Source organism: Wolffia australiana, chromosome 15 (assembly GCF_029677425.1).
Source record: "Wolffia australiana isolate 7733 chromosome 15, ASM2967742v1".
NCBI classification, from domain to species: Eukaryota; Viridiplantae; Streptophyta; class Magnoliopsida; order Alismatales; family Araceae; genus Wolffia; species Wolffia australiana.
In genome coordinates, this window is record NC_135849.1 from 6220925 (window position 1) to 6244035 (window position 23111).

The 23111-nt window shown below is 37.7% G+C and overlaps 1 protein-coding gene across 2 annotated transcripts; it reads right to left on the reverse strand.

Annotated features, from left to right (window-relative positions):
* Positions 1 to 20896: 20896 nt before the first annotated feature.
* Positions 20897 to 23042, reverse strand: MTSSB (mitochondrially targeted single-stranded DNA binding protein). 2 transcript variants are annotated; one of them, XM_078587383.1, is made up of 7 exons: positions 22892 to 23042; positions 22690 to 22787; positions 22429 to 22595; positions 22150 to 22358; positions 21954 to 22054; positions 21242 to 21301; positions 20897 to 21167 (listed from the first exon to the last, which is right to left on the reverse strand). In XM_078587383.1, the coding sequence occupies exons 2-7, from the start codon at positions 22754 to 22756 to the stop codon at positions 21151 to 21153; spliced, it is 621 nt and encodes a 206-aa protein (XP_078443509.1). In that variant the 5' UTR covers positions 22757 to 22787; positions 22892 to 23042; the 3' UTR covers positions 20897 to 21150. The 2 variants fall into 2 exon arrangements, with proteins under 2 accessions (XP_078443509.1, XP_078443508.1); XM_078587382.1 differs by having other exon boundaries at positions 22690 to 22826; positions 22892 to 23033.
* Between the last annotated feature and the right edge of the window lie 69 nt (positions 23043 to 23111).

Below are 23111 nucleotides of genomic sequence, written 5' to 3' on the forward strand. Positions count from 1 at the left end.
TAAGCATCCCTCCAAAAGACATAGGGGTATACATTATTTCTTTACGGGTTTTTACATTCTCACAAGCCAATGAAAAGACTTACTATCTTTGGGATGTGATGCTACAGTGCTGCTCAATACATTAGTGGATCAACTCTATTACATAAATTGATTCCTAATTTTTTTTATCTCATCATGTAAGATAAATAAGCAATTTTTATTTTCATAAAATGAAGTTTCTATGGATCCCCAATGACCAATCCTTACATGAATAGCTAAGGATCCAAAAAGTCCAACATTAATTCCTTCGGAGGGGTCAATTAGGCAAATACGTCCATTCTAACTAGGGTGGATATCTCGTATCCGAAAACTTGCAGTTCGACCTGTCACCCCTCCAGGATCTAAATAACTCAATTTTTGACCATGAACAATTTGGTTTAATGGACTAGTTTGATCCAAAACTTGAGATAAAGAGTGTAGACCAAAAAATGATTCATAAGTGGTTGTTAATGAAGTTGAAGTTACCAAATTTTGAGGAGTTGGTATCAATTTATGCCTGATTGCTTCAAATATAGTTCCTCGAACTGCATTTTCTAAATAACCAAGAGCCAGTCCGAATTGATCTTGCAACAGATACGTATATTTTTCAAGTGATTCATGTTGTCAAGTGTACCCATTCCAAATTTCATTTCGATCAAATGATCTGCAGCAGCCAATACATCTCATGGTAACAAAAATGTATTGTTCTCACGTATATCAAAATTCAATCTTTGGTTGATATTTCTCCACCCAATTCTTCCTAATTCACTTCTGGGCTCATATAGTTATGCATCTCCATCACAAGTAAACAGATACCCAAAATTCCATATAATTTCAATACACAGAAAACACAGAAACCCGAATCATTTTATGCACTAGTAGGTATAGATATTAGTGATTATCTAGGATAAGAATCCAGTATATATGGAGAAAAAAATTGGATAGAAAATATTTTGATTGTAGAATTCTCCGATTTTGTTTTATATCGATATTGATATCGATATCGATACCTGGACTAATATACATATTGGTACCAACATTAATAAAAATACTAAAGCTGGAACTCATAAATATTCAAAAAACTTTTTGATTGGATGGGAATGAATAAAGAAAGGCTATATCATACCATATCAAATCTGCAATCTTGGTTCTTCCCAGAATTTGGACTACTTTATGATGCATATAAGCTTAAACCATGGATTATACTAATCCAATTTCTTATTTTAAACATTCATAGAAATACCAAAATTAATCCAAATAAAAACATCAACGAAAATGATCTTAATCTACGAGCTTATAAAAAAGAATATCTTGAATTAGAGAATTAGAACCAACAAGAAAAAACAAATGCTATGCCAAAGAGATCTTGGATCAGATACACAACAAGATATACAAAAACAAAAGAAAGTAGAAGATGTTGATTAAATGCAGAAGCTTGCCCTTGTAAAAATAAGGGTTTTGCTTAACCCCGAGTAAATGAGCTTGAGGTGTCCTCAATCGCGAAGCCTCCAAGGTGTTCTCAAACGGCGAAGCCTCACTAAGGTGTTCTCAATCGGCGAAGCCTCTAAGGACTAAGGTGTTCTCAATCGACGAAGCCTCCAAGGTGTTCTCAATCGGTGAAGCCTCCAAGGACTGAGCTGAGTTCTCAATTGGCGAAGCCTCCAAGTACTGAGCTGAGGATTTCTCAATCGATGAAGCCTCCAATTACAGAGGTGTTCTCAATCAGTGAAACCTCCAAGTACTGAGTTGAGGATTTCTCAATCGGCAAAGCCTCCAATGATTGAGGAGATCTCAATCGGCAATGTCTCTAAAAACTGAGGAGTTTTCAATCGGTGAAGCCTCCTAGTACAGAGATGTTATAAATAATCATCTATGCCTTACATCCTAGGACTGCTTTGTTCTGAATTCTGCTATACCTCACCCTCTTACATAAGATCTTTTCTAAATCGTCTAAGTATCCCTCCAAAAGACATTGGGGTATACATTATTTATTTACGGGTTTTTACGTTCTCACAAGTCGATGGACTCTTTTTGACCCAACAAGTGTATTTTTTTAATCAATAGGATTTCCCTTCCTTCCCAATGGGAAGAACGTGAAATTCTTTTTATCTATCTCTTGACTCGAAATAGGAGCAGGTTTGCAAAAAGGATCTTAGAGTGTCTAGGGTTGGGCTAGGATGGTTTCTTAACGTCTTTTTTTTTCTTCCCATCGGATTTTTTGAGGATATCATGATGATATTTTCATTATGACGGAGCTAGCTTGTCTAGTTGATAAGAAAAATTATATCATGTGGAAGCAGCGTAGTGCCCCCAAATTGTGCTTGATAAAGAGTTTTTGAAGATATCCCTTGGCAAAAATTATACCTCCCTCATCACACATAATAACCAAAATATCAAGATAAAATATTAGAATTACCATTGTCCTTGATGTAGTCCTTATCATGACGATATGATCTGTAATGTAGGATGTGGAGGGAAAAATAGTGAGAAGGCTGACGAACTTCCCAAACAAAGCACAAGGACTTTGCTTTGGCCTATAGAGAGAACTGATAAAGTGATTTTTAACCGTAAAAATATACACATTGTAGAATTATTATATGCACCAATTATTAATTTTATCTTTATTTTACCATAAAATTTCCCTCTATGCATTAATTCTTGAAAATTTTCAACACGACCATTTTTTTCTCATTTAGGAAATGGCTAGGAATTATTATAGCATCAAGCTTTAAGTGGGAAAGAAGAAGAAAAAATGAACAATAAATAAATAAGATAAAATAAGAAGAGTTTTAGTGGCCAGCTAAAGGAAGGAACACAACAGCACTCAAACCAGCCGCTAGCCAGCGAGCACATAGGGCTCAAGCTCGCTAGTTGTCGGCGAGCACCACCACACAAGGAGCCAAACCACTGGCACAATAAGTGCACAAGGAGCCCACACATAGGTCTGCGCATGCACATGAGAGAGGTCAAGTAATTACAGAAGTAAGAGGAACATGATATTTATATGGTATGTTGTATTTTTTTTTCTTTGAAATGGAATCAATGACATTTTGCAACTTTCAGATCGGTGTCGGGTCAGGCTAAGAACTAACAAAAGCAATAATGCCCAACAGGCCACGATTAAGAAATAAAGGGAGAAATTGTTATCGATTTTGAGCCAACGTGGCCCGAAGCCAGTGTCATTTCAGGCCACTTTAAGTAGACATAAATGATCTCAATCGTCCAATCTTCTTAAGGAAGATTGGATGGTTAGACCTGTTTGTAATATCTAATCATTTTCTTATTTTGTTTTTCAGGCTCTCTGATTAGCTGCAGTGAATGACGAGGAAGGTCGGACCCATTTATTGGAGAATCATGGAGGATGATGACGGGTAGGCTGACAAAGCAGTTGAAGGGCATTGACGTGGGAAATACAAGGGGCACACCATGGGAATGGGTCCACGGTTGTGATTTAATCATAATCGTTGAATCCATTAAAATGGGCAATCAAATGGGGAGTAATCCCTTGCTTCATAACCCCCTAACTGTCGTCCAATCTTCTTAAGGAAGATTGGATGGTTAGACCTGTTTGTAATATCTAATCATTTTCTTATTTTGTTTTTCAGGCTCTCTGATTAGCTGCAGTGAATGACGAGGAAGGTCGGACCCATTTATTGGAGAATCATGGAGGATGATGACGGGTAGGCTGACAAAGCAGTTGAAGGGCATTGACGTGGGAAATACAAGGGGCACACCATGGGAATGGGTCCACGGTTGTGATTTAATCATAATCGTTGAATCCATTAAAATGGGCAATCAAATGGGGGGGGGGGGGGGAGTAATCCCTTGCTTCATAACCCCCTAATTGTCGTCCTTATTGGCCGACCGGTAGAGGTTGTGACGTAGGACGACTATGGGATGGACGATTTAGGGCGGATGACGAGGCTATGGGTAGGAATGGGTAAGGGATAAAACAATCCACAGAAATCACGGTCGATTCTCGGACTTAAAACCGATGAAATCTGGTGGTGCAGCTCCGACCCTTATCGAGGGCGGGAGTACTGTCTTCCCCCACCGCGACGATGCCTAAGCACCGAAATCAATACCTCGAATTCACGTCGCGAAGAAACACTCGAGAAAAGGAGAGAAGAAGAGGAAATCCAAGCCTAATTCTGACGGCGGTGGAAACTTCCCGAGAAAATACTGAGCGGAGAACACGTCGACACCACAGGGTTCAGGTATACCTCAGCACCGTAGTGCGTGTCGAGGCTGCAGGTAATTCTGCTCGTGGCGACGAAGGCGGCGTGATACTGGAACAGGCGCTCGGGCGTTGTCCAGCCCTGGTTGGCGTTATGAAGCGGGACGCCGGGTGGGCGCGCGAACTCCAGCAGCGCGAAAGGGTGCGCGAGCGTCTGCGCGCGTGAGTGCGCGTGCGGCGGGCGCACCAGCCTTGGCGCGCGCAGCGCCGCCCGGCGGCGCGCAGCGCCCGCGCGACAGCGTCTGAGGCGCACGGCGGCGCGAGATGGCAGCGGTGGCGTCGCGGTCGCGGCGTGTGACCGCGGCTGCGCGCGCGTGATGATAACGGCGGCGGCAGCGGCGGCGATGGCGGCAGCGGCGGCAGCGGTGATGACGGCGGCAGCGGCGGCGGAAGGTTAGGGCAAGATGAGGTAGGGCAATCCTCCAAGAAGAGTTAGAAAGAAAACTCAATTCTTGAATTATGATTGCCTAATGAGTTCTTGAAACAAATGACCTTATATAGGCCTTGGAGGAAAGAGAAAATAACTAGAAAATAAGACACGCAAGGGAAAAACGTGCATCACGTCACGCTAAAGGGCAGTTGTGGATCTGCCTTTGGCGTCGTGTCATGGCGCGCGTGGAGACGTGCGCGGGTGGTGACGTGGCGGACGACGGTTGTGGCGTGTTGACTTCTTCGTTGACTCCTGTTGACCGAGGTGGGTTGACATCTGTTGACTTCATCTTTGGATCCGTAACGTCTGTGTTGACCCCGACTGCCTGCGGTGACGTGTCCCGGGCTGATGCATTGGCGTCCTCGCCATCAGGTTGTCTACAAGGGGACCACAAGCTGATCCAGCAGCCCTTGGAGAGTCGTTGGATCAAGCCTGATCTTTTTAGGGGGTAGACAGAACCTCTCTCGACCCCTTAAAGGGAAATTTCAAGGTTCTATAGGGCATCGCTTGTCACAGGAAGAAATGATGATGACGGAGGGCCCATTTGAAGTTTGAAGCGCGCAGTGACATCGTGAAAGCTTTGGCGGTGTGCAGACAGCTCAAGGAGGATTCAGGGAAGGGTGAGGGGGTAAGGATTCAATACCAGCAAGAAAGAGAGGAAAGGAGGAAGACGCACATAAAGGTCGGGGGGTAGCGATGGGCATTCCCACCCCCATTCCTTGATGTAGGGCAGATCAGGTAATCTTTTTAACTTGATTAAGTTTCAATTGAGTATAACAACATCATAGATTTGATTCAAGTTATTTTTATCACTCAACAAGTTTGATTTTATCAAAATTAAATACCATAATTTCTTCTATGCATTTCATCGAGCGCCTCGTGCGCATTCAAAGTTATGCATCGATTAATAGAACTTCCTCTCAATTTATCCTGACAATATATATATCTATATATATATAACATATTAACGCATTCCCCTATTTGGCCTCTTTGAAGCATTATATTGAACACCTCCAAAGTGTAGACAGAATTACCTCCATTTCTTCTGATTTTGTGCATTAAAGATACATATAATAAGTACACAAATACATAACTTTATTGTAACTAAAACATCTATATAAGTCATAGCCTACTATTGTAATCACTTTATTAATGATTTATAGTCATCCTTAATCACACTTAGTAGTGCCTCTATCCTTTGTGAATCTCTCTATCTCTCTCTATTTAGTTACTTATTCATATTATGAACTAGTTAATTCCTATTCTCTTAAAAAACTAAACTCTTAGGATATATATGTGTGTATTTTTATCTCCATCTAATCTGCATCTGAATAAACACGTAATTGCTTATTTGTACTTTCTTCATAGCACTTCTCCTCTCTCTTTATTCTTCTTCCTACCTCTTACTAAACTAAATACCTCTATAAAATAACTACCTATGTCTTATTACTATAAGCTCATATTCCCTATCTAACTAAAATCATAATCTCATTACCCTTATATCCAGCTCTTATTTTCATATAGCTTACCACTAATTAATTAAATATCTGACATTATATTTCTTTTATCTAGTTCTCTCGATCAATTTAATATCTCCTATACTTACTAACTACTTAATTACTATATCCACTATATATAAAATTATTAAGCCCAACAAGTGATCTGGTTAACATCCTACTTATAACTATCTCACTTCATTCTTTTACTACTACTTTCTCTCACTACTTAGTATTACTTATTATCATACATAAGCCTAGTCTCTTTACTTCCCAGTATACTTATATTTACTGACTATTCTCTACATTTCACAATCTTTATTCCTATTATTACCTCCTTTTCACTATAACTCAGTTATTAAATTCACATCTATAGGCCAGTCCCCATGATGAAGACCTTGCTCTAACTATACATCTGAGTGAGTTTACATATTTTAAAAAATTTATTTGATTTAGGCAAATCAAATTACAGTGGTATTAAGATTGCATATGTAATTTGCCTCCATCAAGCACCATAGATAAAAAAACTGAGAAGACTCCTTATTGTAATGTACTTGATGTAACATGACAGATGCAGGGATTAAATGGCTCATGTTACACAACAGGGGACGGGACAAAAATGCGAGATGCAAGGGACCAAATGATGCAAAATTTTAAACCCAACAATAAGTATGATGCCACGGTGGACAAAGTCGACAAAGAGCCAAAAGTACAATCTGCAACGAGTATTGAATGGTGTTCTGTTGGGGTCACACAGTGTAGTAGCTACTAGGGTGGGCAGTACAAGGAATCCAGACTAGCAGGTAGCTGAACCGGATGAGGCAATAACCGAGGAGACTTGATGCGCACCTGGGTCTCACACGTTGACTATCGGCACTCAATATTGTGATCAGGCAGGGCTTGGGCGAGGGCATCAAGGGCAGGAGGGTTCTACGCTAAACAGGGGCCAGACGTAGAGATCGCAACCATAATCCGTCGGGTTTGGATGAAAGTTGCCAAGGGCCGCGGGATGCAGGTAATTTGGGGTGTAAAACGGTTGTTGCTAGTGACCTAGATTCTCGTAGTAGTGGAGGTTCTCAGCTAGAAGATGATGCCCTAGTAAGGCAACTTGGTGCACCGCGGGATTTAGGGGAAGGGGACTCCAGTTAGACGTGGCTCACAGACAACCTGAGGAAGAGACTGCACGGTAATGACGCAGCAAGAGTCCGCAGCTTTGCCGGTGTCCTGAGTGCAATTTTGTTGTTCGTAGACGTACCGGTCATGAGGTTGAACCACCAGTGGGGTTATGGAATCTCCTAGGGCGTGGTTGACTTAGAGGCAAGCACAGAAACATGACCTTCTTCTCAAGCAGGAGGAATGGGGGAATGAAGGAAAAAACCCTAGAAATAACAAAACAAGAACATTCATGTTTTCCTTTACAAAAGCAAAGTCTCGTTCATCAAAGTCTTAATTCCAAAATCACTAAACTATCATGAGCCTTCCTAGAGGTAATTAGAGGTAACTAGTGATGATTTAACCTCACCAATTAGTGTCATTAGTTTATCCAAAATAAAATAACAAAATTTATAATAACCTTACGAGCCTAGGGAGAGTAAGGGTCAATCCACAAGGAGCAAGGGTTTATTCTAATGAATTTTCACTTTACTTATAATTTTTTTATGAATTTTAGAAGTAGGTTTCTACCTATGAAAATAAATAACTAATTAAATAAAAATATAAAACAAAGAAATTTAAAATATAATTAAAATATTTATAAAAATAAAATGGTGTGGGATTTTTTAGTGTGGTCGGATGCGTTGGAACTGTCTGGATGTTAGCTAGCTCTTTATAAATAACCAGAAGACAGAGATGAACAGGTAAGAGTGAAAATAATAAATAAGAAGGTAACCTCTTTGTCACACCCTCCAAGGCTCAAGGGACTTCTTCTTCTCTTTTCCACCAGCTTCTTCAGCCCTGGATGCTTCCTGCTCAGCCTAGCACTCACTAAGGTGAATGGATCTATGATTAAATTTCACTTAGGCCACCAAACATTACTTTGGATTGAATCACAATATAAATATTACAATAGGGTGAAGGGGTTTATATAGGGAGAGAGAGCAAATGAGAGCCATTGGATTTTTAATACATTGGATGGCCAAATCTTCTTTTCTGAGACCTTTGAATATATCCCAGGGACATTCAAGAATTCTTTCCTTAATTAGCATTAAAGGTGGTATCTTTAAGTCTCCACCCTTGGATGATTTATGGATTGAATAGCTGGATCTTCTTCTCTAGCTTGGATCCACGTCCAAGGGTGTCCTCCAATCAGCATCCAAGCACCTTAAATGCTCATAAATAGTCATGACTGGATGTTCCCCTTGCCCTCCTTTCTTTGGCCCAAGATGCCTCTCATAGTGGGCTTAATGGAGCTTCTTTAGTGGGCCTTTAGACTAAAGCCAACAGTCTTGATTTGGGCTTCCTTTCTTGGCCTAGGGTCATGACTGGGCCTGCTCCTTTGGCCAACTAGCTTCTATTTAATTATCCCCTTTAGTCATGAAAGTTTCACCTAATTCCTGCATCTTCCACATAAACTAAGAAGAGGGTGAGTTTCATTCTACTTCATTCATCGAGTTAAGTGGGGTTAGTCCCACAAATGACAATAACTAACTCAAAATCAGAAAAAGGTGATTTTATTCATAATTTTTCAGAGCTTAACATAAATGCTCATAATATATCCAGATAAAAATAAATAAGTAGATAAATTAGCTAGAAATGCACATATTCATTACTATCATTTTGGATTCATCACTCACTCTCTCTATGTTAATGCATTGATGTGGTGATAAGCCTAAAAATGCATGTAAATATGTCGTTGATTTGGCGTTTAGACTTAAACAATAAAATTTATACTTTCCCTTAATCACTAAATATAGAATATAGAGCAAGCAAGGGGTCGAACCACAGGGAGGCAAAAAATAAGAATTTTAATCCAATTTCAATGAATTAATTCAAAGATGAATAAATTTTGCAATTAATAAATTTTAATTATGCTTAATAATGTTTTAAATTAATCAAAATCAAGTAAGACTTAATTTGATTTTAAATATTCAGTCAGAAAGCTCAAGATAGGAATATTTCAATTTTAAGATCAGATTAATTCAGATTAATAATTTCCCAATTATTATAAAATTTTAAGACAATTTTTATGAATTAAAATTGGGAATTAAATAATCAAGAAAGGGATTTTCAAATTGGACTTCAAGATGGATGAATTTTCAAATAAAATTTTATTTTTAGGTTTTTTGTATATTAAATTAAATTCCTAAACAATAAAAATCGAAATCTAGAGAGAGAAACTAGAAAAATTGATCTAGAGAGAGAAAGTGAAGAATTTGGGAAAAAGATGAAATCCGACCTAAATTAAAAATCTAATGAAGCAGAAATGTTCTAAATTGATGTAGAATTAAGGATCAAAAATCAGATCTTGAATCAGAATCAAAATGCAGTGCTAATTTCATTCAAAACCAACTTTTAGGGCATGTACATTTCGCCCATGCCTTGGGATTTTAGAATCGTTCAAGAAGAAGATTGAAATACAAATCATAAATTTAGAACTTTGAGTGCAGAATTAAAAACTTTCGACTTCCAAAGCCTCCCTTGTGTCCTTCCTGGCCAATTTCTTGGAGAGAGCTTCAAAAAGTCCTTTTCGCCCATTTCTAGACCTCTATTTAAAGATCCAACCGTCTGGATTGTAGAGGGAGAAAAGACGAACCCACCCTCAAAATTTCAGCCCAATCGGACATTGACATCTCAAGATATCAAGGTTTTAGTGAGGATAAATCTAGGCCGTTGGATCATTTTATTATCTTAAAAAACCAATTTTTCTGATTGGCTGAGCATTCTTTCTCGTTTTCCACCTTATCGGATCACGTGTCGACACATCGTTGTCTGCGTTGCCCCCCGCCATGATTGGAGAATGATTAGTCTCTTTGAATGGTTATGATGATGCCACGTCGCCATTTTTCTTTTATCTAAATAAAACAGAAAACGACAACTCAAGCCGCAATGTTTGAGTGCGTCATTCTTTTAAAAAATAATAAAGAAGGAGGTAAGCTTACCGTCATTAGTTTTTTTTTTAAAAAAGCTCACGCGGAATCGATTACTGCATGCATTTAATGCACGCGGCGACTCGATTCCGCGTACGAGGAATATGCCTCGCCGCCGTGCTGGGTAATATATATATATATATATATATATATATATATATATATATATATATATATATATATATATATATTGATCTAATGATTGGCTTTTTATGGCATCGCAATTTGCGATGCCATAATTAGCCAATAATGGTTATTATTCTCTCTCTCTTTATTATTTAATAATAAACATCCACTCATTCGCCCGAATTTCGGGCGAATGACGTGGATGCCCTTTAGTATATGTATAAATACATTATAAAATGCCAAATAAATTCAATATGTATTATTTAAATATATAAAAATATGGAAAAAATCCAGAAAAATTAGGAAAACTTTTGCCAACCTTAAGCCAAGTATTTAAGGCCCTGAAAAAAAAAAATTTCTTCACTGAAATGAGGTTAAATTCCATGTAAAAAATGATAAAAAATTAGAAATAATAATAAAATCAAAGTATAAGTCATTTATCTTTATTTTTATATGATAACATGCAGTATAGTCATTAAAACACATAAATATAATGTAAAATTCATCAATTAATGATGTTAATTTGCAAGTTATCATGTGGCTGGTCTGGCTTTAGGAGATGTGGCATTTCTTCCGCAAGCTCAAGTGATTCACTCCATTTTCTTGAGACATAAAGGTATGATGTTACGTTCTTCCATGGCCTCCATTTTCCTAACATCTTAGATTATTGAGTCCAGTGCCCATGGCCCAAGGGACTCCTTGCCAAAGTTAGTTTGTGACTTATGAACCATCCCCTAATTTTCATTAAGCCTCTGACTTGCCATGATATTCACAGGTTTCATTGGATTGGTATCATCTCCTTGATTTTTTTATCACCTTTGCTGAAGCTATTTGCATCCCTCACCTAAATGATAACCTCAATCTATTAAATATATATATATAGAGATTTGGGTCATGGTGTATTTACCTCTGACTTATGTCTTTACCATGACAATATCTCTTACTGAAAGACTACACTATCTAGAGACCATAGTGCCCTCTAGCTAGCCCATTTTGCTCCATCTTTTTTTTTCTTGATACTCATTTCATGCCTCACTCTGCCAACAATTTGTGGCTCTTTCATATATTCTCCATCTATTTTCTGAACCTTAATTATTATATTTATTAATTTATAGGGTCTTTTCCCAATTCTCGTGGGACAAGGTTCTTTTATAAACCATCTAAGAAGTTTCATTCATAAACTATGTTTTTGAAAAGTAACTATGAATTAGATCCTTTTTCCAAAAAATATTTGATGTAATTTTATGTCCTAAAAAGTAAGTGACATTAAATCTTATAACATGGTATGAGCCTCTATAGACGAAGATTATTACTTTTACCTAAGAAGACTTCTTTTGAAGAATATTAAAATAATATTTTAATTTAGGTTGAACCATCTTCTGTTATCTTGGAGACAAATAGATCATATTTTGATGCCTCCCAAGTCGAGAATAAAAAATATTAAAGAAGATGCTCTTTCATTGTAATAATTCATGCATCATTACCAATAGTAATGATAATTTTTAAAATATTAGCTATCATGATCAAGATATGAATAGATGTCATTTTCATCTTTCGAAGAGGATGAAAAATGAATAGACTGAAGCCGATATGCACGGAGAAAAGACTAGTGCTCATTAGGGAGAAATCACATTATTGTCCAAGAGGAGGTGATCTGTGGGACACCTAGTTTGAAGTCATTGGTTAAAACTGGATAAAGCCAAAGTGGAGGTGATGGCACACACCATCCTGAACCATCGATGATGTTATCCGCGCCGCCTGCCACCGTTGTCAACAGCCAGGTGAAGATGCCCATTTATCACGTTTGGATTTTCATCTTCTTTAGTCATATTTTGTATTTTTTTGCACTCGTCGTTTTGTTTTCATCGCATTGCAACGTGTCCCGTGTCCATGTTTTTGTCGCCATGCGAAGGGGTCCTTAGTCATTTGGACCCGCCTCCCTTGTCTCTTTCCCCCTTTTCTTTTAAGTTTTAATTTTCCCCTTTTATTTTTTAATGGGTGGCTCCTTATACAAGGGCCCCCTAATGGACCCAATTTCCCCCCTTTTTGGTTGACCATTAGGGACCCATTTGACCTCCCTATATAAATGTAGTATGGGCGCCCTAAGACAGCTAGACCAGGAAGAAGAAAATAAGTTCGTTGTTATTTCTCTATCTTGGTTTCACTCCCTCGTTCAGAGAAGAAGAAAGAGGAAGGGGGAGTTGTGGGAGGAGAGTGAGCAGAGAAAGACAGGAAGAACGGGAATCACGGAGGTACACCGGTGATAGGGAGCAACACGGAGACATTCGAGCTCCCGCTCTCTTGAATTGGGAAAATCTCCCTTCACATCGCTGGAGAATTGGGGAAATTGGAGAATGTCCTGCCAATCACAACGCCATCTGCTGGCTTACCCGGTTTTTGCAAGAACCTGCGCCCACACGAAGCTCGTCGGGGACCAAATTAGCTCCGCCAAAATGTGCTCGGGGAGTTGTTATTTGATTGATCGACATTTAATGCCACTCCTATCGGAATGGACGCTTCTCTCAGACAACAAACGATCAACCGCGCTCGGAGGATTCGACCGGGCCCAAACACCTGCGCCAGACGGTGCTCACCGACAACCCAATTAGTTCCGCACATACATGTTCTGGGGGGCATCGTTTTCTTTTTATTTGATCGACCGGCGAGACGCCAATCCTCTCCCATGAGCTGACTGCTCCAGGGACTCGATGCACGCCCGGAGGCAGACCAACGGCCAGGACACCTCTCCGACGTTTCCACGGCTCTCTCGCCTCTCCTACGACTCCGTCAACCTTTACCAAGTTCTAGTCATGTCGATGACTCTACACGATGAGCCGCCCGACGATGAGGTACGCCGTCCTCTCCTGCCGCTCGTTTAATTATCCTATGCAGTATAATTTTGTCTTGACTCCACCGCGCTTGGGCTAGGTAGGTGAGAGAGGCAATTGAGAGAAAACTACAAAGCAAGTGAGCATCTTACTGATACAGACGAGTCCGTCCGTTACGTGCGAGCCCTACGGATTGATTATGTTCAGCCGTAGACATCCTCGTCACTCCGACGAGGTTTGAGAGGCCACGGTCACTGTCACTCGGCGACCTTGTCCAACCCTAGAGCTCGGTGCCTCCCTCAAGTCAGAGCCTGCACGTACGTCACGTAGGACGTTCATTCTTTGCATCGTAGTTACATTTACCCATTTAGGGTTTGTCCGTCAAACGATGACAACGTCGACGTTTGATACCACTATCTATCTAGGTACCAAGCCATCATACTCAGTGCCGACCGAACGACATCTCAGACAATGTCCTACATCAAATTGGTATCAGAGCATCGTCTTGATACTCGTCTAGACGACGCCCTCGATGACGTCCTCGACAACATCCGGCATCAAACTGGTATCAGAGCATCGTCTCGATACCCACACGGATGACGACACAGCCATCGTCCGTCATCAAATTGGTATCTGAGCATCGTCTCAATACCAACACGGATGATGACGACGCCATCGTTCATCATCAAGAGGCAATGCATAATAATTCACTTCCCACTAACACCAGGTAACTTTGCAGGTTCCTTGATCAGACATGCTTCCATAGAAAATTTATAATGGCTTTTATTAAATTATCTTAACCCTTGATTAATGTATTGGCTAAACATTTAAAATTTGGGTTAATGATGTTGTAAGCATGCTTTTATGAAGATTAATGAAGCATTGGTGAAAGCGCCAGTTTTACAAGATCTAGGCTAGAGTCTCACTTTTGAACTCATGTGAGATGATTCTTGTTTTTCAGGAAGGCTTAGTAAACAGATAAAAAATAATCCAATTGTAATCTATTATGATAGCAAAACCTAAGGAGATTATCAAGTGCATTACACAACCATTAAGGAGGAATTTCTAGATTCTTTTGCTTTAGATAAATTTTGGTTTTATTTTTTTGGTAATAAAATAGTTAGTTTTTTCTGATCATGGAGAAATTTAGTATTTGTTGAATAAAAAAATCCTAGGTTCATTAGATGGATTTTATTGATAAAATAATTTCATTTATAAATTAAATATAAATGTGGAGATATAAAAAAATTTCCTATCATTTACCCACATTACATGTCGATTTTCTTATACCTATTTTGAAACTTTTCCAAAAGAAAATATTCCTAGAGTTAGCATTAGAAGAACACATTGGTTTACACATACTAAATTACTTGGTTTGAGAAAGAATTTTATATGATTGGAGTGAAAAAGAAAGGAAATAGTATGATAAAACTCCAATTTCTGAGCTTTTTTACTGATATTTGATCAGATTTACTGGGGATGTATTCCTAAAGAAAAACATAAAGTATATTAGATCTTTGTCATTCATCTTTTCGATGTGGAAATTTTGACTAAAAACTTACTGATTCCAGAGTTATTCATTCCCATTTTTTCAAACCTAGTTTATTTAAAGATCCAATTAATTTATGTTAACATTGTTTAAAAACTAAGTATATGTTGAATCATGAAAAGAATGATATTGTACCCTGAAAACCAAATCTAAAATTAAAAATGTTTATTTGCAGTGCATAGATTTTATGAAACATTTTCCATCATCACATGGACATGAATATAAACTGATGTATGTTTATGAATCTAAATGTATGGTTGCCATATCCACATGGACAAATGATCATAAAGTGGAGTTGAAAATTTTCTATCCTTATATATTATCTAGATTTGATTCCAGTGCCATAGTTAATGATGGTAGATCTCATTTTAACAACTCAATTGGAAAATCAAGAAGATACTTGCTTCATGTGTCCCAGTGGCATACCATTCTTAAGCAATGGCTACATTGAGTTAGCAGTTGGGAAATCAAGATGATCCTTAAAAAAGTTTGGATGATAGGATTGGAGTAACGGATTACATGATGATTAATGGACCTATAGAAAAATCTCCATTAAAATGTCCCTTTATAGAACAGATACTCATAAAAATGACTTATTCTAATCTAGACTGAAAATTTGTGAGGGCCATAACGAACTCGAATCTTTGGTTGGAAGCTGTGGGAAAAAGTGTACGCTGCAGCTGCTAGATCATCAAGATGGAGACATGAAGCATAAAAAATTCTATGATTTTATAAGGCTAAAATGAAACTCTTTCATGTTAGAAAATAAAGTAGAAAAGAAATTATGAAACTTAGAGAACTTGGCTTTATATTTTGCACTTAAAACTGTTTCCACATAAGCTCAACAGTTGATGAAATTTTATATTTATCATTATTAGTTTTTTATTACAGAACTGTTTTGATTTTAGATCTAATGATGAGTCAGCTTCCTAAGGCAAATCAATAGATATTGAATTTTTACCTGGATCTAGAATCTCAATATATGGAGACTTCAGCAGACCACAATACTCCTTAAAAGTAGTATTTTATTATTTAATCTTCCCTAATTATTAGAATGTCTTCTAGAAGTTTTATGAGTTAGTTTCTTTGGAAAGAAAATTCTGTTGTGTTATTTTGAATAAATGGCTGCTATATAGCCAATAGGATGTACTCACATTTCTTTGTGGGGTTTCATACTTTAAGAAATATTATAAAAGAGAGGGGGATAAGCTGAATTATAACAGTGATTCAAGATGAAGTATTAGCATTTAACTTAAATGGACATACGGAACCGTGGTTTGTTATTTCTGTTCTTCTATTTTTTGTTGAATTTAGTAAAAATTATTTTTAAGGTAGGGGAAGTTAAAAAACTAAAATTATCTAAAAATTTCAAAAAAATTTCCTAAGCTAAAATCATATTCATGAATTTAATCATAACAACCTAGCGAAACCCATTTACCTTGAGTCCTAGAAGCAAAAGTGTTGTATTACAGATCTTGTAGTGGATCAAATCTCTTGATGGTATGAGACATGGTCTAGACTCATGTGGTTATTGATGGATATTAAGTTCATTAAAATGTCATTTTGTTGGTAATCATTCTCATGCGATTTTTGTATTGAAGTCCTTGAATATATGCAATGACATAGTGAATTGTAATGTGATCATTATACATGGATCACTAGTCTTTAAGAATGACTCCTAAACAATACTATTGAAATGATACTCAAGACACAGATCAAACTATCTGGAAAGAACAACTGCATCTAATCCAACTTATATGATTAATATGGGTAATCCTATGGCCATTAGTGTAGAAACCCTATGGACATAAGATGTGTAGTCTCTAAATAAATAGTTCACTGAATTGATTTGTATGAATCCTTGGATACCATTATTCATCTCATGAACAGTTAAGTGGTCTTTAGACTTGAGACACTAAAGACATCTTATTGATGGATCCCTATGTTTTGACTATGATTTACAAGTCCTTGATCACATTATTTGAAGGCCTTAGCTCAAACATATTAAGAAATAAAAAAAGTGATTCAATGATCTATGGGATCATATTCCCTTGATATAAAATGAGATTGAATAGATGAAGAAGGTGTATTACATATCTGAAAGGGTAGTTGAGATCTTGGAGAAGATGTTCTCAAATGATCATCGTTATCCATCAATACTAACTTGAATGCCATTTCTAATTAGTTAACCATACATAACTCATTTAATAGTATCCCACAGATAAAGGATTATAAATTTGATGTTATTGATGATGGTAATGGTTCAATGAGTGATCTTATTTAGAATCCTATACATTCTAGATCTCGAGGTGTAGCTTCGCATCCCACTGACTGGAAACTTAACCTATTGATTGGGTTTAATCAATCCTTGATTAATTAATTTATATATCAATATTTTTAATCAACAAGTTTGGTACATAAGTATTATTTAGCCATTAAAGAGACTAATACATGGGTCTAGAGCGTAACACTCACAAAACATATGGACATTGGTGAATATATCTTTGTGATATCATCCTTAAAATCATTTGATTACTAAGTACGTCTCATTCTTCCCACACGGCTCTCTCCTATTTCTTTGCTAGTATTTACTCTCTATTTCCTCAATAGTACTTTTGGTTCATATTTCTTTACATTTTAACCATAACTTACCTCTTTTTTTAGAAGGAATAGCTTGAATTACCCCAAGAAAAAATGGGTAAGATTTTACCATCATTATGAAATTATTGTGTTCTGACAGTCGTAGCGCATAATAATTCCCAAATCATCATTATAGATCTATTGATATTCTTGCATCATTTGAAATTTTTTTACAAGGGAAAAGTTTAAGATTCTGATAGATATACATCAGCAACTTGCTTTGTATACACTGATGTAAAGTTTCTATTTTAATTAGTCGATGATTTCCTTAACTTAATTAGGCACTAATTGGTTCAAACTATATGGTTACAATTTTATAAATTTATCTGAATGTATTTAATAAAAGCTGTGCATGTGATTATTTACTTATTAGTTTTAATCAAATGAATACATATTCTTCTTATTAGCTAAGTGTTAGGTCCCTAACTAGGCGGCATTCCTTGCCCATAGGTCTGCGTGCTTATTGGGAGGGTGTGTTCGCGTTGGACTCACGATCTGTAATGACTGAGTTTTATTTAGTGTTACAACGCACTAAGGGTGGTGACGCCCTACATGATCTGTCAGGCCATCGCCATCGTAGTGGTGATACACTACAGATGGTGCGCATGCCCATTCGCGCTTAGGCGGGATGGATCAAGCTAGGTCCGTGCATGTTGGGCGCGTGGGCTGACACGTGCGCGGGTGCCAAGCACCGCACGCTAGTGCCAAGCACCTCGCGCGGGCGCCAAGCGTCGTGCGCGGGTGCGGGATGCGCAGGCCAGGCGACAGTGCCGCGGGGCAGCACAGAAAGCCACCATGCAGCATCTGTGCGGGCCTCCTACGCATCACGTGTGCGGGGCGGGAAACATCTCATTAGGAGACTAAGGCTATTAGCGCACAGTGAACGCCGAGATGGCTTGGGTGCATGTGGTGTCCCCATGGGTAGTGCTAGGCATGGGCGCCCAGCTTGTGGAGCCGACCACGGCGGCATCCGAGCAGACCGAGTGAAAGGTGTTTTCGCAAGTGCTGTGGCATGTGTGATAGCTAGGCCCACAGGCGTGCAACGCCTGGCCCGGGACCACGCGTGTAGCGGCAGTGCCGACGGGCACGCGCACGGGGCTGCGGGCCTCAAGGCGTAGTGGCGCCCCTACTAAGGCACACGGTGCCTCGTCTCGTTACTTTGGTATCAACCATAGTCTTCTCCCATGTTATGTTCATGACTACGATGTAACCTCTTATGATATCAATGCAATGACACTATTCCTTGACAGAACTGCATCCCCTCCCTTTCCTCTAACCCCTTCTATGCAATCTTAAGCTATTGCAAGAGACTTCTGCTGCAAAAGATCAAGACAGCTCAGTGTTTTGCTCCAAGCACTGAGGCCGGCACGCTCCAGAGTCCACGACGGGGCAATTTGACCGCATGACACTAAGCAATAGTAAACCGGGAAGGATAATAATGCCTTGAATTTTAGAGGATACTGCAGTTTAAAAATTAGAGCACATTAAAAATTTTAATATAAAGTTCTATATTTTATATTTAAAATATAAAATATAAACTCATCATATAATTTTAAGCTTACAGATTGTACACTTCTATTCCTTATATTTGAAATGAAAATATAACATACAATTTTCCACAAGCATTGTGTTACCATTTGAAGTTCTAAGTTTTAAATGGTACAAAATCTATCAAAAGTTTCATAAATTTGTCATATTGATAGATCTTGTATAAGTGAACCTAAGGAATTGAATTGAAGATTGGTCGGTGCTCTTTTTCAGAAAACACTGGATGTGATTCAGGAACCAGTGCTAATTAGTTATCCGTGGTTAAAACCAAATGAAATACTATTAATAGGAGATACGTGGGAGGAAAAAGAGACGAATATTTGGCTCTGATGACTAGAATTTCTTGATAAAACTAGTATATCTTCAGGTGGCGGTACTGTAGTATGTGCTTGAATATAAAATAACTAAAATATGAGTCTTCTCGAATGTAACCAAAGTGATGAAAATAATAATGGAGACTTTGTAAAGAATATAGATGAAATTGCAAAGATACAATTATGCAAAATTTGATTTTATGTCCTACCTGATATTGTTATTATTAAAGATATCAAATAGGAATCAGACATTTGGGATCTTTGGTTTATCTTTTGATTTATCCTTGTTCTTTTTTGGTTTGTTGGCTTATGTAGAGTTTCATAAATAGGACGAAATCTGAAGAAACCTTCAAGCCAAGAGACATTCATAAGATTTCTCATCATTATCCCCATCTCCGAAGTTTACTGTCCAGAATAATGTCTCCAACTATGTGTAAAAAACACATCTCACATTGCTCAACTGAATTAGGAGTGTAATGAAATAAGATAAAAATATTTCCCAAAACACATGGATTGCTGAATCTTTTAGAATGATGGATACCTAAGTGAGAATAAATTATGAAACCAAAGTCACAGATAAACTGCAAAGTGCATCAATATGAGAATGAAGGGAATCCCAACATACATATCATTACGTTTCAAAATCCAATGAAATGCCAAACACATTTGAAACCCGATAAGCAATGGATTTTTCAAAATTCAATAGGAGTCTACAGTAGTTGAGAAAGTCAAGATCTGAAGACATTCATAAATTGCAACGTAGAAAATCTTTGTAAAACAACCTATATTTCATCAGATTTTCAAATACGAAGAATTAACTATCCCATTTCCCTGACGAGTGCATACAATCTATCCTCACTAAAAGCAAACATAGTGAAATGCTTTGACGTTTCCACAAACATTATTCGGATAAGATTATACCTAAATGAGGTCACATTTTAATATGTTTGGTCAAGGACTTCATCACTAGATTTGCCCATTTTTTTAGCAACTGTGTTTTTTTAAAGACATTTATAGCAATTTTGTTCCCGCACAGGGCAGAATTTTTTAAGTTGTACTCGTAACCCAGTACCTATTGCCTAATCTCAGTATTTCATGGATGCACATTCAGCCAAAATTGTAGATTATATGTAGAATTTTAGTTTTTTTGGAGTTCTAAGTCATCAAAATTCCACAGAGAATTTAACATGTTTTGCTTGTGCTCCTTGTATTGACTGAAAACCAAATAATTCAAGATCCACAATAAGCAATCGAAGTGAACTATTGACTCTTAGTGTACAACTTTTACACGTAATCTGTTTATGTGTCTAAAATAAGCTAAACACATGTCACTTCTTTTTTCACCAAAAATACATTAAGAAACTTCTTTCTTAAAACTTTGGACGTTTCCCTGGAGTATCAGTAATCAAAGAGAATGCTTTGAATTTAATATTGAGAGATAGATCAAAAGCCAGATTCAATGGTGAACTTATTATGAATCACTAGCGAATACTGAATTTAAGAGATGCTGAAGACAGGAAGATGTAAAATTTATAAATTATTGGCTCCCAAAGAAGCTTGCCTTTGTTGACTCCAAGATATACAATTTATTAAATTATTGAACTCGGAAATAAGTTGCAGCAAGATTACCAAGAACAACAGAGAATATACTCCCTTGATGTCAGGACGTTAAGGAGAAAATTTGGGCAAAGAATACTATTAAGCTTGCCATTGTTCATGCAAAGTCGCTGATCTACGGAAAGAAATAAAACTTATGGCCCTTCATCAAAAAGATGTGCATTTAAGCGTCTGAGACAAATGGTAACGAATCAGCGTAATTGATCCAAAATTCAGTAATGTCTCTCTGCCTTCTTTCATAACCTCCGCTAAGAAAATTTATTCAGAACAATCCCTCCTCTGCAAGAAAAAAATATCTCAGTTTGAAAAAATCAAAGAAAGTCAGAGAAAGAGAGGAAAAAAGAGGTTCATACTTAGTTCATCCAAGGAAATATTGGAAATTCCTTCAACTGTTTTTATCCGTTGAACTTTACCTGAACGAACGGAAAAATGAAAGAATCATTTCTACTATCTAACAAGATATAAAATAACTCATCGGTCTATCTGTTAAAGTGAACATTGGAATCTCAAAGAAAAATAAACGATTCAACACAATATATAAACATCAAAGAAAAAAAAGCATCCAGTGATATGAAATGTTTTCCGAGAAATAAAGTCACCAATTCATCAATACAATAAGAAGCTAATATCTCATCCAATCACACTTGAGTTTCAGTTTTGGAAAAACAGAGGACAAATTCCGGAAAACAGGAACAAGTAAACCCTGCAATATGGACTGAGCTGGAAAAATGCCCGAATCTTTAGAAAAAAAAATATGAAATCTTTAGAAAAAAGGAAGAATAAAATAAAGCGCAAGACGATCTAGAGATAGAATGACGATAATGAAACGGTGAACTGGGATCTAAGATTAAAATTTTCTGAAAATTCACTTTGAAATTGACCAATTATTCATAAGGATGCCTAAAATATGCGGACAAGGAGCACTCAAACGCATGAACAACATTCTGGAAAGCACAAACTTCTACTTTTTTAAAACATTTAGATGAGATATCGAGGACAAAAAACGATAGATGGATGCTCATCAACTGAGGAGATTTAAGAGTGAACTAAAAGAACATCACATACCATCCCGACGCACACATACTTCCGGAATGTTCTTGATTTGGCCATTAATGCTGTCATTATATACTCTAGTTTCAATATCTCCCTCAACATAGACGGGCGAGCTAAAGAAACAAACAAGAGGCAGATGAATCAGGGAATTACAAAGATTTGAACATCTTTCCTGGAAAAAGGGTGTATTTCAAGCATATATGCTCACTCTTTTGTTAGTTGTTGAACAGCGTACGCCCCAAGTTGTTCATTATGAACAGCAATGCGATGCCACTGAGCAGGCTTTGGGAGATTCTCAGAGCCAATAATTCTCTGATCAAACATACCTCCAGTTCCTACCGTAAAGATGGTTACAGTCTTCCCATTTCTTAAAATCTTCTGGATGGGAGATTGTCCAATTCTACCGCAAATAATAGCCTAGAAAGTATTGAAATAATCAGAGAGATTAATAAGTCAAGAAACAACTGACCAAACTATACGAAAATACCTTGTGCACTCCCCTGAAATTCCATCCTTTTTTAGGGTCCACACCCTGCGGCTCTAATTCAGCCTTTGCAGGCAAAAAATCTTCATCCGCGATTTCATTGTTCTGCTCAAACTCATCTAGTGAGATCTTTGAACTCCATGGCCGCGAATGACGTTCAATGCATGGAACTGATGAAACAGGAATAAAAAAAAAACACAAGCTTAACTGATGATAGATTAATGGTGCCATTGGTTTGGATAGTTTGTCTGGTCAGAACTTCACCTAAAGAAGAAGCTCCGTCTTTAGAGAGGCGTAAGGATTTGAGCAAGTTCCTTGCGGTTGATCCCATGCTCCGGTCAGACTAGCTTGCCAAGATCCAACTGGAACAGTAATCGCCGCTTAATAGCGTCTACAAATGACTAAGAGTCGCAGTTTTTCCCATTTAGAACACGAAAAAATGAGCAAAACGAAGAAGAAGATTTACCTTCGATTTCCTCCTTGTCGGAGCTTGATGAAAACAGAACGAAGATAAACAACACTACGATCAGAAGAAGAAAAAACTAAAATCGGAGAGTTGAAAGAGGCGGAAAGAAAACGAAAAACCTCGAGCTACGAACAGGGAGAGGTTTTACGCATTCTTAGAATGCATTCTCACAATGCATTTTTAAAATCTCTTCCCAGAACGTGTTCCAGTAAAATAAAAT

Bases quoted from the DNA above. Each gene is read 5' to 3' on its own strand.
- MTSSB (XM_078587383.1), bottom strand. From the start codon at position 22,756: ATGGGATCAACCGCAAGGAACTTGCTCAAATCCTTACGCCTCTCTAAA. The intron at 22,055-22,149 runs GTGAGCATATAT...TTGTTTCTTTAG, and splicing joins GTTCAACAACTAACAAAAGA to CTCGCCCGTCTATGTTGAGG. The intron at 21,302-21,953 runs GTATGTGATGTT...CCGTTCGTTCAG, and splicing joins AGTATGTGTGCGTCGGGATG to GTAAAGTTCAACGGATAAAA.